General features: G+C 37.3%; 1 protein-coding gene across 1 annotated transcript; it reads right to left on the minus strand.

Moving 5' to 3' along the window:
• Positions 1-1,071: 1,071 nt before the first annotated feature.
• Positions 1,072-13,280, minus strand: LOC127641140 (programmed cell death protein 4-like). Its single transcript, XM_052123929.1, has 12 exons — positions 13,211-13,280; positions 12,680-12,767; positions 9,719-10,021; positions 7,417-7,511; positions 6,931-7,044; positions 6,601-6,822; positions 4,295-4,392; positions 3,013-3,130; positions 2,734-2,841; positions 2,527-2,637; positions 2,308-2,447; positions 1,072-1,792 (listed from the first exon to the last, which is right to left on the minus strand). The coding sequence occupies exons 2-12, from the start codon at positions 12,720-12,722 to the stop codon at positions 1,726-1,728; spliced, it is 1,419 nt and encodes a 472-aa protein (XP_051979889.1). The 5' UTR covers positions 12,723-12,767; positions 13,211-13,280; the 3' UTR covers positions 1,072-1,725.
• Between the last annotated feature and the right edge of the window lie 1,974 nt (positions 13,281-15,254).

The raw sequence follows: 15,254 nt of genomic DNA on the forward strand, positions 1-15,254 counted from the left end.
TTTTTGGTCCTTATTTTTATGTACATATTTGTAATATCAAATAGCTTCATATATAAAAAATGCAGTACTAAATGAAAGCTACTTTTATGCATCACATGCATTAGCCAAACACATTTAACTGTTCAGTCAAGAAAATATTTTAGCTTATTTTTTTATATTAACACATTTAAATTTCATAACAAAATTCCATCAAATTGAATTGTGTAGCCTTGTGTTAAACACAATTTTATTAATAAAACTTAAAATATTTATTTTATTTAAATTTGAAATTGAAATGCGTAAATCTTAAAATATTTTTTTTTTATTCTGAATGTTTTATATATATATATATATATATATATATATATATATGTACAACCTAATATCAGCACATATCATATAGTCTTCAAAATTCATGTATGGTCTACTGAACCTTATTGCAACAATGAACTGTCAGATTGAATCTATCATTTTGTTTGTTCATTTGATAGATATACAGTATATTCTCGCATTAGCTTATTTATGCTTTTGGTTGTAAATATAATGTAATTAACTGCTCTGACATCACTGTGAAGGCGTTTGTCAAGAATGGCATGACATTTTGTTTCTGCACAGGGCTTTATATTCTTTCTAGTTTGTAAGCTCATTACAGTTTGAGAAATACATTTCTCTTTAAAACTGTTTATTTTGAAGGGATTGCATCTCTCTTTTTTCATTTTACAGTAATGAGGTTAGGGGTGGGGGCTTTATTGTCAATGTCACAATAAACAAGGCGTCCCAATACTTAGCTTAATTTTCTTAATGCAAAATAAAACGTCAAACATGATGTCTAAAAAAAAAAAAAATTAAATTAAATCATCAAAAAAAGTTAAACAAAAATGCCACTATATTGCCCTGAGAGATTTAACGTAATTTACTGGTATCATTCAAATATGGTTAATGCATTAACATCAGCCTTAAGAGTAAAACTAAAATAACAACTAAATGTTCAGACAACCATAATTAATTATCAAAATTATTACAGCAAAATGACCTGGACATTTTTTTCTGAGATTCCCCCGGTTACTTTCACAAAATCCCACATAATCAGTGATGACAACAGGAACATGATCATTTTTATTTATTTGTCAACCATTTTAAACTAAGAGCAAGTTAGGTACATTTCACACCCAGCACTCTACTGAAATATAAAAATAAATGTTCTTGACACTGTTCTGTGAAATTATCCCTGCTGCTTTACATTGCTCAGTTTTGGCCCTTTCTACAGTGACCCACCGATATGACATCCTTGAAAGTTCAACGAGAAAAATAAAAGGGAAAATTAACTCAAACACAGTATACAAAAAAAAAAAAAAAAAAAAAAGCAGCCCAGGGAGAAAGAGCTTTGAACTTGGAACATGTCCTCTCAATTCCATTTATAAAGCGCTGTACACAAGTCTCTACAAACACTGCCAACTGGAGAACAGGAGTGGCAGTGAACTCAGGAATACAAAACATGGAATGACTTAAGTCATTATAAGTGTGGCACTTTCAGGATTAGCTTATACAAGTCACATATCAGAAGGATTGTATGATTACATCTTCAGATTTAAAAGTGCCTGGCACTTTGGCCCAATTGTGTTCTGACAGGAGGAAAGTTTAGTACTTCTCAAATGTTCAAGACAAATACAAGCAACTTAAAGAAATATAAAGCTCCAATTACAGTTAAAACTGGAGAAGCTGCCATGAAAATGGCTTGTGGGAGTCCTAAACTCCGTAAGTTTCGATTTTAAGGCGCCCGCCATCTCCTTCGCTGATGAACCTCTTTCGGCCCCTGGAATCAGAGGAAAAGTAATGGTTTCAATTCCAAAGTTACGGTCAAAATGACAGTATTTGTGGCATAATATTGATTACCACTAAAAATAAAATTGCAGTTACAGTAAGACACTTACAGTGGAAGTGAATGGGGCCAATCCGAAAGTGTTAAAATACAGTTGTTGTTTTTCAAGCACAGCCACAAGACGTAAGCATTATATGCGTTAACATGATTTTAATGTCATAAAATTACTTATCCATGTAAAGTTATATCCACTACTACAAATTGGTTGTAATGGCAGTAAACCCTGTAATCTGGTAAACAATGTAATGCCGTTACGATTTTATCACATTAAAATCACGTAGCACGTATAACGTTTACATCTTGTGGCTATACTTTTGAAAAAAAAAATAAAATAATTTAAATGTTTATGGACTGGCCCCATTCACTTCCATTGCAAGTTACACAAAGTTTACTACTAAGGGTTAGGGGTTTGTTGCAAGTATGAGCAACAGTTAAAGTGTTCAACTCACCGACAAGGACAGAGGTCTCTGAGTTTTTTGTTGATGACTCCAGCGTTAAAGCTCTGTTCCACAAACTTCTCCAAGAGCGCGGAAGCACATGGTACATCAATACTAATATCTGCCATATCGAGGTAGACCCTCTCGAATCCCTGTATGAGGAGGATGTTCAAATTAGAGAAGGACATTTAAAGCCATAATAATTCAGATGACCAGCAGATGGCACCATACCCGTCTCAATTGATCCACAGTGATGACTGTTGAGGCGCAGAGAGACTTCAGCAACTGTAGAATCATTTGAAGCGTTCTGTCGCCTTTAGATTCCAGCACCATGATAATTGCCTGTAAAAGTTATGGAAAAAGAGCAACATCATGAAAACAGAATCATCATTTGAGGCTTTACCGTATCCTAAACAGCTTTTTTGTTGGTATTCTTACCTCATAAACAAACTCATGATGGAAATGTGGGACTTCCAGTTCTCGCAGGCACCGTTCGGCCTCCAATGAGTCACCTGACAACAGGTACTCTTTTAGCAAGAGAGTAACCTGCAACAACAACGATTGCGCAATCCATCAGTGACATTTCACATACATTCGAGTTATTGAGGCTGAATGAATATGCTGATGCTTATTGTACTGTTAAGTCTTCCAGCTCGCCCTTTCAAAAACAAAAGTACAACGTTATGTAATTTAGCCGGTGAATGGGTGCATTCTTGCCTCTTTGATGAGTTGATTGACAGGCCTCTGGCCACCGCCCGAGCCCCAGAGGTTGTCGATGCGAAGGCCGTTCCATCGGCTCATTCTCAGCAGCACGGCTGCCCGATCCAGAGCAGCTCTGACAAATCAAACAAACATCAAACTTTGTCTGATTTTTTAATTCTTTTTGCATCAAAGCAAAGTTACAGAGAATGTGTACTTAACGTCTGTAATGAGGGAATGAACTACAATCCCATGAAGCATTGCTAATCCTGTTATCGAATTAAAAACAATGGAAAAATATGAAACTATTGACAAGTATTATTACAAAACATTTATGTAGTTTAAGAGTTTGACTGGATTGCTTCATTCACAGTGCGTCATGGGAGTGGCTGGTTTCTGCAGAGCTGTTTTGGTGCGCTTGGTTTGTCGCAATTCTCTGGTAAATTTCTCTCTTCAGGATTCACGTGTAATTTAGTTCTTTATTTTTGTAATTTTGTAATTTAGGAATTCCACTATTAAACAGATTTTTTTTTTTAAATGAAGTTGAAATAACAGAGTGATGGCTTCTGTCTACGCATATGCCATTGATTCACAACATCAGACTCACCGTAGGTCTGTCTTTAAAGGTTTATACGTTTATCGTTAAAAATCAATTCCCCTATGGAAAAATTTTTTTTTTTCTTACGGAAACCAACCATTGCAATCTACTGCACAAATAACTTCTGCTTTAAAAAAAAAGGTTTCTCGACATTCCCTCATCTGCCATTGGTCACCAAACAGATAGTCCCACCCCATCTCACTCCATTGGTTGAGCCAATTTTCTATGTCGGGCTGGTTGAGATCCTCAAAAAAACATTTTAAAGCTTATGTAACTTTTTCAGTGTCAAAATACTTGACATACTCCTATCCCAGTTTAATATTCAGAGACAACTATAAGTATACCATTCAGAAGAAGTTCATTTTCTAGAAAGCTGTAAACACTATGGTGCTATCAAAAATGGAAAGTTTGATTTGAGCAACCTGACTCAAGAGAGACAATAACATTGACTCAATAGCATGATTTGGGGGCAGGAATATCTGTTTTTTGATCAACGGAAGGAGGGAGGGGCGTATTCAGAAAGCTGTTTTGTTTATTTTTGCAATATCGTTTGGTGGCGCTAGGAACACAGAAATTACATCAGCTGTAATTTCCGGTGGAATAAACCTAAAAATTACTTCTAGGACTAAGCTATAATGACTTACAGGAGAAAGTATTTTAATGTCAACAAAATTACACACTTAATTAAAACATCATAAATACCTGGCATAGTCACAATCCACTCGTCCTTTGTAGCCATCTATGAAACCTTTTAGCAGGATGTTGTCCGCAACTGCTCGAGCAATAAACTGGCCAAGCATCTGTAAAACAAGAAACAGGTATTGGATTTTATTATTTTCCAATCTAGGTGGAGCTTTCCACTCAAAGCAAATGTGCCTCAGGCCCCATGAGCTCATTGATTCCAAAAAAGGAACTGAAATCAGTTAAAGCAGCAGAAGTTCACTTGAAAAAATAAAACAACCCCAAAGTTCCTTATCGAGACTTTGGAAATGAGCAATGGCATATTTTTGAAATGCCACTGGTATTTTGTGTGTTCTACCATAAAGAGAACATTTCAGATAATGCAGTAATACACCTCGTATGTCAGTGAATTACGGAATTAGTTGAATTAGCCAAAGCCAGCATCACTGGTGTTTTCACATTCTACCATCCGAACAATATTTGCACTCGCGTATAGAGTGAGGGATGAGAGGAGAGGGTTGGGTAAATGTGTTTGTACAGCAGAGAGGGTGTTTGGAGGTATAGCGCTGACCCAGCACACAGCAAGACAAAAGCACAAGCTCTGGTGTTTCTACGAAAGTCTCTTCTGACTGGCTGATCTGCACCACCAGACATGCTCTACACAGAGACCACACAGTTTTCATTGTTAACCGCAGACAAGCCAACTCACTTTCAGCAAAATAAACATTTGACACAGAGGAAGACACACCGGAGCTTAAAAACTGTGCAAAATGTTACAGATTAATCCAATGCCTCTAAACGTCTAGTTTACAACATTTTCTACATTCACTGAGCACTTTATTAGGACCACCTGTACACCTACTTATTCATGTGATTATCTAATCAGCCAATCGTGTGGCAGCAGTGCAATTAATAAAATCATGCAGATATGGGTCAGGAGTTTCAGTTAATGTTCACATCATCCATCAGAATGGGGAAAATGTGTGATCTCAAGTGATTTGGACAGTGGCATGATTGTTGGTGCCATATGGGCTGGTTTGAGTATTTCTGTAAATGTGATCTCCTTGGATTTTCACACACAACAGTCTCTAGAGTTTACTCGGAATGGTGCCAAAAATAAAACAAACATCCGGTAAGCAGCAGTGCTGTGGACAGAAACACCTTGTTATGATAGAGGTTAAAGGAGAATGGCCAGGGTAGCATTTCCCAAAAGCATCCCAAGCTTAAGTTGATCTTAGAGACCATTGGTACAAATGGTTTCTACGATCTACTTAGGCTTACGTTGTTTTGGGGAAACGTGCCCAAAATTGTTAAGTCAATTTTTTTATTAAGTCAATTTTTCTGGAGAAAATGCAAATGGTACTTGCCAATGCAAAACAGGCCACTATGTGAAGGTGTTATGGGTGGTTGTTAGGGCTTTTCTTTGCAGTTGCTAAAGTAAATCTTGGTGAAAGCTTACTGGCTCAAGTCACCACCAAAATGATAATACTGTTAAGATATTCAGATTCTTATATATGCGTTTCTTCGACTTCAGAGAATTTCATGGGACAGGGGTTGATGTTCATCAAAACAAATTCAGATTTCAACTCATTTAAACCTAATTGGAAACTAGCTGTAATCATGCCATAATTTATTTTTTATTATTTTCAAATTCCTTTTATGTATAGATGTTACCGTTTCAGTCTTTTTTCCAGACTTAATATTAAACAAGGAAAACCCATTATAAAAATACAAATAACTACATTTACAAATATGATGATATAAACATAGAATAAAAAAACAAAACCATTTCAATATTTATTGTGTGAAAATAATCTCTATTCATTTAGACTGTCCTACACTTTTGGCGTCATTTCCACAACACCAAACAATTTTGCCCCTAATAAAGTTTTCAAATGTTAGTGTACTTGTTAAAGTCAACAAAAGTGTCAATGAAGAGCATGCTTGAGTTGAAATATGAAGTTATGTTTGACGAAAAATGTATGGTAAATTTCACTTGAGAGCAGAATATGTTTTATTGGATGTCATGTCCAATTAAGATGTAAAAAAGTGTGAAAATATTAATTTGAATATATCGGATACATTAAAACATGATTAACTGCTTAAATTTTAAGGCATCGTTCATAACCATAGCACGAACCAATTATACACAAATTTCAATAAGAGTAGGGGTTTGTTCAAAGTTCTAATCCCAAGTATGAGCAATAGTAATAGTGATGCTTGCCTTAGCACTTAGAGTTGTCAAGGTCCTTAAAAGGGCAAAGTGCATCTATACACATCTTACAATAGACCACTTAAACATATGCATATTATGTCAAGCATGTTACCTGTGGAGCCCCTGGTGTGTCCAGCACCAGGTCAGGTAGGTCTTTGAGCAGTTTGTGGAAGGAGGCCTCCACGTCAGTGGTCACGAGTACACGACCACAGAGTTCACTGAGCAGTTGTGACGTCAGCTCTCTGTGGCTGGCTTTCGCCTCAAGAGCTAGCGACACAGCTAGCATAGGCACATCACCACGCATATCACCCAGGTTTATCTCGGCAAGCAATTCCTGTGGAAACAGAGTAAACGTCCTTTATATCTGATTATATATATCAAATGTCAAAAGCTGAACCCTCATGATAAAGCAACACAAACAGTCATAAAAAAACGAACTCACCGCCACTTCATTGGCATCACCATGCTCAAAGTACTCTTGAACGATAGGAGTGACCGTCTTCTCGAAGGTTTCTTCGTCCAGTGGTAGGACAACAGTCTCATACACGCAGTTTTCCTGAAGAATGCAATGGGTTGTTAGTTGAGTTCATTTTTAAAGAATTTCAATCTTCTATTGGTCATGCATCTTCTGGTTATACAAATTCACAGGTCAAAGTTTGCCTTTTCTATCACCATAAAAAATCATTTCTATCACCATAAAAAAAATTCTATCACCATAAGTTTGCCTTTTCAATCTAATGCATATGAAATGAAAGTGGATGGAATGCAAAATGTAGTTACCACGATTTAGCACATTTTTGTTATTGTTTAAATAATTTCCACAGATTCTGTCAAAATAGCAGCTCAGAAATGCAGTAGAAGTCTACAGATTCCATCTGGGCCTTCGTATAAACAAGCATTGCCAGTCAGAATGCAGTAGCATCCTTACCTGTTCCGCATCGTAATTGGGATCTTTGAAATCGACTTTGTCTTCGTCGTAAACCACCCCAGGGGTACCCCACACACCTTTACCGCCCGCTCCACCTATGGTAAAGGAACAAAAATAAAGATTTGAGAAAAAACAATACATAAATACATTCAAATTCCTTTTCAAAACAAATAAAATGCATAAGGAGAACTTTAAAGTGACATCAAGAACAAAAAATTTACAACTCTTTCAGTGCCTCCTACTAAAGTGAAAGTACATACTGTTCCTGCCATTGTTATGTAAACCACATAGGGTTTACCCTCTGAAATAATTCCACAAAACAAAGCTGGTGCCCTTTTATTCACTGCTGGTGACATCATCTCGATATGTGTAGAGCGAGCTCTAACCACAAGTGCCACATTGATTCTGAAAAGAAACCGATTCTAACCCATCATATTCTCCAAGGCTGCAACTAGTGATTATTTGGATAAGTGACTAATAACAGACTAGAGGTCAATCAATAGTGGATTTTGTCAATACCGATAACTAGGGTGGTGGAAATGATGAAACCGATTAATCGTAATAGTTTTTAAGACCGATTCATAGAATGTAACAACATTTTCTGTCAGCACAGACAGAGAGGCCAGAGTCCAAAATGAATAAAATCCCAGATGTAGTTTAACCAAAATGATAATCCCAGTGATAAATCAGAAATAAATTGGATGCATAACGTGGGATGTTTAACAATAAACAAGCTTGAAACACAATTATCAGAGGAACACAGAGGAATGAAACAAACATCGGCATGAATTAAGCAGATAATCAATGGTTTCAAAAAGAAACTATTGGCAACGATTAATCTGTAAAACTGTAATTTCGGTCTACCTCTGGTGGATTTTGCAGATAACAGATTAATCTGACGATATAGTTTCAAATGGATTCATTGATTGTTATTTTTTTTTTGCCTTAACTTAATGTGACGGACAAATAAAAAAAATAGGCCCTCTCTCACTTTTTGTGTTCAATTAATTTTCCAAAAGTTCTTTTTCTCCGACATTTTCTTTTAGAGTGCGAGCTACATTGTTATCTTCCTTTCCAGCTGTGTCAAGCTCTTAGTAAGCAGCATGAAAATAGTTTTTTTTACAATTTACTTCACATGATGTCAGACGAGATCTCAGATTTAAGGGCCTTTGAGACTGACTAGGAAAACAACATAGATTACAAACATCAGCTCAGTCTCAGTGCAAAGCCTCCAAAGAAGATTGTCAATATGGCATAATCCACTTTCAGGCCTTTTTATGGATGCTGCCCATATGTGCATAGGATTGCACTACTGTGTTCAACCCTAAAGGCTTTAGAAGAAAGCACTGCACTTCCAAACCAGGTATATTTTTGCTGCGATTTCAGGTTTCTGGACAAATATGTAAACAGGAACTCCTGCCCTGTTCTGCAGGCTGATTTATCCAGAAGTTATGTAACAGGAATGGGGTGGACAGAGTCGACTGTGCAAAGCCAGAGAGAATAAAAGACAAAATATCCCATTATGTCATATTGTGGATGATCATACACAGTGGAGTCGGAATGGGGGAGGCGGTAGAGAGGTCAGCAGAGGCAACCATGACTCAGTCTCTGCTAAAACAAATTAAATCTCCTACCCATCAAATAATCTTATATCTCAGATGATTAAATGATCACACTCAGACACAAAGAGAGTGAAGACTGTTACACAACAGCAAGAGTTTCCTCACATCCTTAATGTAGCTCTGTATGTCTTTGTCTGACTATATGTAGGCCATTTCTGCAGGCTAGCCTTTTCCAATCAATTCTGGTCTGTTGCACTTAGGGGCATTCAACCCTATAAAACAGACCAGCAATTGGCCAAACAAGTTTGTGTGAGTGTGTATAGTGAATGAAAGGGTGTGAATGTCCGTTATGAATAAATGTGTTTATTTGGGATGAGTTTGGTTTGTGAAGTGTGTCAGTTTGAAAAGGGGGCACGCGGATATGCGTGCTTAAGCAGAAAGGACCGCCCTGCTGTTTGTTTGCCATTTAATTGGTTTAAAACTGTTGAGGATGCAGGGATAAAATGGAGATTTGCCAAGTATCAGGGACTTGGACTCAAGCCAGACCAAAACACACAAACACACATTCATAAATGTCTGAAACAACATTTAAAAACTGGACTTCCAGAACTTTCCACCAGCACAAAACAAATAATCAGCTACAAATTCCAGATGTCCAAGTTCAACTTACTGGTATTTATGTGCATTCCAGAACTTTAGTTTAACCAAAATATCTGCATTCCTAAGAGAAAACAGGATACCTTTCTTTGGCAGTCCTCGTCCTTTCCCCATCCTTGACCTCCTGTTAAGCAGTTTGCCCTTAGGACTGGTGGGTGGAACCGCAGTCCGGACCACTTCCCCATTATCGCTGAGCGAGTCGCCCCGGCCCGAGTCCCGGGAGGAGTTCTTCCTCAGACGTCTCTTCACCTTGGCTTTGAGTCTCGCCTCCTGAATGGTGCCAGTGGGGGCCGCTATCCAGTTTCCATTGACCTCATTGTCAACATTTCTAGTTAAGGTGCTTTCCTCGTCTCCAGAGGGGAAAGAGTCACTCGGATCGGCAGCCCCTGTGGAAGGAAAGGATGACAACTGTGTTAAGACTATTGGCGGGAAGCAGCAAACTGTGATGTAGATGATCAGCTTTTGAAAATGAATGTACATCAAAGGATTTTAAATATCTAGTACAAGAATTTTAAACATATATAATATGAAAATAGGTATTGCATTAGCAATTACTCTTTAAAAAAAAAAAAAAAAAAAAGAGCTTGGGGTGCCTTGCTGAACTCATATGGTGATGTCAAAATTGTAAATTCAATTCTAATAAAACGCACTAATAAAATGAAAACCTTGAATGCAATGTAATCTGCTTGAGATTTAAAATAAAAAAAAAGATGACAAATGCATAAATGAAAATGTACAATACAGGGCTCCAGACTGTGACTAAAATAGTCTCAAACACGTCCAAAAATAATTGATTGCAACAATAAATAAAATGTCGCCATTGGTGACAGTCGGGTTGTGTGCGTTCATATGCGGTTTTGTAAGATATCATCTTGTGAGCAGAAGCAAGCAAGTTTTCTTTCAGGATAACCTTGTACGTGGCTTGAGTTATGAGTCCTTCACAAACATGAATCAGCCCAGTTCCAGTCTTGCTGAAGCACCCCCAGACCATCAACGATCCTCCACCTGGTCGTCTAATGGTTAGATGGAGACCTGGAGAGGCCTTTAAGCCACAGAGCACCCACTGTAACATTTGTGGGTGATCATTTTTTTCTCTCCAGAAGAACAATGCTCCATGCCACACAGCCAGGTCAATCAATGTGTGGATGGAGGACCAACGGAACAAGACCGTGTCATGGCCAGCCCAATCTCCAGATCTGAACCCCATTGAAAACCTCTGGAATATGATCAAGAGGAAGAAGGATGAAGATGCTGACTACCACCCCTGGAGTCATGAGTTCGAATCCAGGGCATGCTGAGTGACTCCAGCCAGGTTCCCTAACCAACCAAATTGGCCTGGTTGCTATGGAGGGTAGTCACATGGGGCAAAAGGTGAGTTGTGAATGGATGCAGCGGAGAATAGCGTAAAAGCCTTTACATGCGCCATGTCTCTGTGGTAACGCGCTCAACAAGCCACGTGATTAGATGTGCGGATTGATGATCTCAGACACGGAGGCAACTGAGGTTCGTCCTCTGCCACCCGAATTGAGGCGAGTCACTACGCCACCATGAGGATTTAAGAGTGTGCTGGGAATTGGCATTCCAAATTGTGGAGAAAAGGGATGGCCACAAGCCATAAAACAAAGCCGAGCTGCTTGAATTTTTGTGCCAGGAGTGGCATAAATTCACTCAAAAGCAATGTGAAAGACTAGTAGAGAGCATGCCAAGACCCATGAAATCTGTGATTAAAAATCAGGGTTATTACAACAAATACTGATTTCTGAACTCTTCCTAAGTTTAAACATTAGTAATGTGTTGTTTAAAAATTTATATGAACTTGTTTTCTTTGCATTATTCAAAGTCTGAAAACACAGCATCTTTGTCATTTTGAAATGTCATTTTCTGCAAATAAATGCTCAAAATGACAATATTTTTAATTGGAATTTGGGAGAAATGTTGGCAGTACTTTATAGAATCAAAATGATTATAATTTTACTCAGACACATTCCCATTAATAGCAAATCCAGAAAGAGACTGATAATTTTGCAGTGCTCTGTGTGCGTGTATAATATATATATATATATTTTTTTTTAAGCCTGTAGATTTAACGCGTTAATTCAGTGCGATTCATTTTACAAAATTAATCGCATGCCCATGGACCATAATAAGGAAGATTCCAGAGAAATGCAAGCTTGTAGTACCACCCGTTTACTACAGAGGACAGTAAGTGATATTTCAGCTGTATGAGCAACACACAGTTTATACAGTGAAGAAAAAACTTCAGTAGGCAGAACAACACAAACATGTACTATGTTCTTGCATTCAAAAGACTTGAAGGAGCGCAAATGCGATCTTAGGGATCTCAAGATGTGTTTAATGATTGATATAAATATGTATAATCATTATAAATTGAGATATTGTTATGAGGGGCTTTCTCAGTAAATATTTGTATATGCGATTAATCGCGTTTAATTAACTGCGACACCATGTAATTAATTTGATAAAAATGTTAATCGATTGACAGCATATATGAGATCCAGCTTTTGACACTTGGGACCATTGAGGGACTCATACACAACTATAACACAAGATGCAAACATTCATTGATATGAATACTATACTTTATGCAATTATCTGTAATGTAGATTCTGAAGAGCAGTACTAAATAAGAAAATCTTTTATCTAACATATTTGTATAAATTATGAAAGGGGTGTGAACATTTGAGACAAAAGGGAATGCATTTTTCCCTTTTATTAAACCTCAGATTAAGGAGTTATCCGCTGTTATTTTTTTCTTCTGCTTTCTATCTAAATACAGCAATTCTGTGATTTGGTGACTAAAAACTTTAGTTTAATGCTTTAGTTTAGGAGCCAATGGCTCCTTGGGTCATTTTTTAGTCTGGAGCCCTGCAATAGCAAACCAGCATTTATGAGAGTAAAAACATGTTACTCTTGACCTTTTGCACACGCTTATCACTACAAATACCAAATATTTCTACAGCACTGACCCAGAAACAGTTAGTAGGCCATAAAACCACTACAAACTGAAATAACTATCAACTTACCAACAGGGTTTGCATTGAGCCATGCCTCACAATCCGTTGACATTGTAGAAAAATTTAGTTTTACAGCGTATGAATTGCGTCTTTGCACCTAGAATGTCAAAAATAACATTAATACACTTCTTTCTACGCAAAGCATAAATGAAGGAATAAATGAAAACATGGACTGCAGTCAGCTGCTCCAATCAGCTTCGTCCATCTGGCTCATAACACAAGCCCAATGCAATGAATGGTTAGCATTAACGGTCCCAAACAAAGTGTTTAGGCAAATAAGTCACATGTTTTACATCAACTGTAATTAACACTTCTTATATGCGATGAAACGTATGCATTTAATGATTGGCGATAAGTGCACGCGCAAAAGCACGAGCGCAACATAAACATAAACAAAGCCTGGGGACGAGCAACGAACAAATGCTGTTCTTTTGATTAATTTGATGCCGCTGGCAACCCAACTTAAATTAAACTCTTATATATCGCGAAATATGCTCATTTAAAACAACAAATAGTCGATAAAGGACAAATCCTGCTAACCTGCTTTATCGCGTAGTCCAAGTTCAGCGGACGTACTTTCAGTGGATGTTGATTTTGTGTTCTCTGCCCAGCAACTAGATAGCGTCATACTTTCCTCTGAGCATTTTGATTGGCTAGAATAATGGAGGCGGATTATTAAGTGGCCAATGAAAAATAAGATGCGATGAGGCAGGTCTTTCTCGCATTTTCGACGGGGTGTTCGGCTTGTTCCGCCGCCCGGTGTTCGTCACTGGAACGGCAGTAATCATTATGTAATAGTTTGCGCATATATGAGCAGGAGGTAACTCTGCTATTTTTTAACTGACCCATTAAAATAATTGTTGATGGGAAAAAAATATTTAATGATGGATCATGGTCGTAAAACCATCATTGTATCAAATGTCTTTGTAAGGGAAAGGACATCACTAATATACAAATTCAAAACAATGTTCTTACCATCCTTATGCATTTATTGCTATTACTGTATGTTAGATCGATCTATCGATCTATCTATCTATCTGTCTGGCTGGCTGGCTGCCTGCCTGCCTGTCATTTGCTTTGTCTATCTTTCTATCAGTGGCTCAATCTATTAGCTATATCAATTGTTGTCTATCAATATTTTTTGCTCTATAGTTCTGTCTATCATTTTGTTGCTCTGTCATTTACTCTATCATTCTGTCTATTGTTATCGTTAATGTCCTATCCATCGTTCACTTGATTCTATCCATCGTTTTGTTGCACTGTCGTTTGCTCTGTAGTTCCATCTATCATTTTGTTGCTCTATCGTTTGCTCTGTAGTTCCAGCTATCGTTCACTTGATCGTTCTATCTATCGTTTTATAGCTTTATCATTCTATCTATTGTTATCATTATGGTTCGCTCTATCGTTCACTTGATCATTCTATCTATCGTTTTGTTGCTCTATCATTCTATCTATTGTTATCATTATCGTTCGCTCTATCGTTCCATCTATCGTTCACTTGATCATTCTATCTATCGCTTCGTTGCTCTGTCATTCTATCTATTGTTATAGTTATCATTTTCTCATCATTCACACTATCGTTCAATCTATCATTCACTTGATCATTATATCTATAGTTTTGTTTCTCTATCATTCGCTCTGTCGTTCTATCTATTGTTAGCTCTATCATTCGCTCTATCATTCTATCTATCGTTCGCTCTGTTGTTCTATCTATTGTCAGCTCTATCATTCTATCTATTGTTAGCTCTATCATTCGCTCTGTCGTTCTATCTATTTTTAGTTCTATCATTCGCCCTGTCGTTCTATCTATTGTCAGCTCTATTATTCGCTCTGTTGTTCTATCTATTGTCAGCTCTATCATTCTATCTACCATTCGTTCTGTCGTTCTATCTATTGTTAGCTCTATCATTCGCTCTGTCGTTCTATCTATTTTTAGCTCAATCATTCTATCTACCATTCGCTCTGTTGTTCTATCTATTGTCAGCTCTATCATTCTATCTACCATTCGTTCTGTCGTTCTATCTATTTTTAGTTCTATCATTCACCCTGTCGTTCTATCTATTGTCAGCTCTATCATTCTATCTACCATTCGCTCTGTCGTTCTATCTATTGTTAGCTCTATCATTCGCTCTGTCGTTCTATCTATTTTTAGCTCAATCATTCTATCTACCATTCGCTCTGTCGTTCTATCTATTGTTAGCTCTATCATTCGCTCTGTCGTTCTATCTATTTTTAGCTCTATCATTCGCTCTGTCGTTCTATCTATTTTTAGCTCTATCATTCGCTGTCCTTATCTATTGTTAGCTCTATCATTCTATCTACCATTCGCTCTGTCGTTCTATCTATTGTTAGCTCTATCATTCGCTCTGTCGTTCTATCTATTGTTAGCTTTATCATTCGCTCTGTCGTTCTATCTATTGTTAGCTCTATCATTCACTCTGTCATTCTATCTATTTTTAGCTCTATCATTCGCTGTCCTTCTATCTAGTGATAGCTCTATCATTCGCTCTGTCGTTCTATCTATTGTTAGCTCTATCATTCTATCTATCGTTCACTCTGTCGTTCTATCTATTGTTAGCTCTAG

This window comes from Xyrauchen texanus, chromosome 50 (assembly GCF_025860055.1).
Source record: "Xyrauchen texanus isolate HMW12.3.18 chromosome 50, RBS_HiC_50CHRs, whole genome shotgun sequence".
Lineage (NCBI taxonomy): Eukaryota > Metazoa > Chordata > Actinopteri > Cypriniformes > Catostomidae > Xyrauchen > Xyrauchen texanus.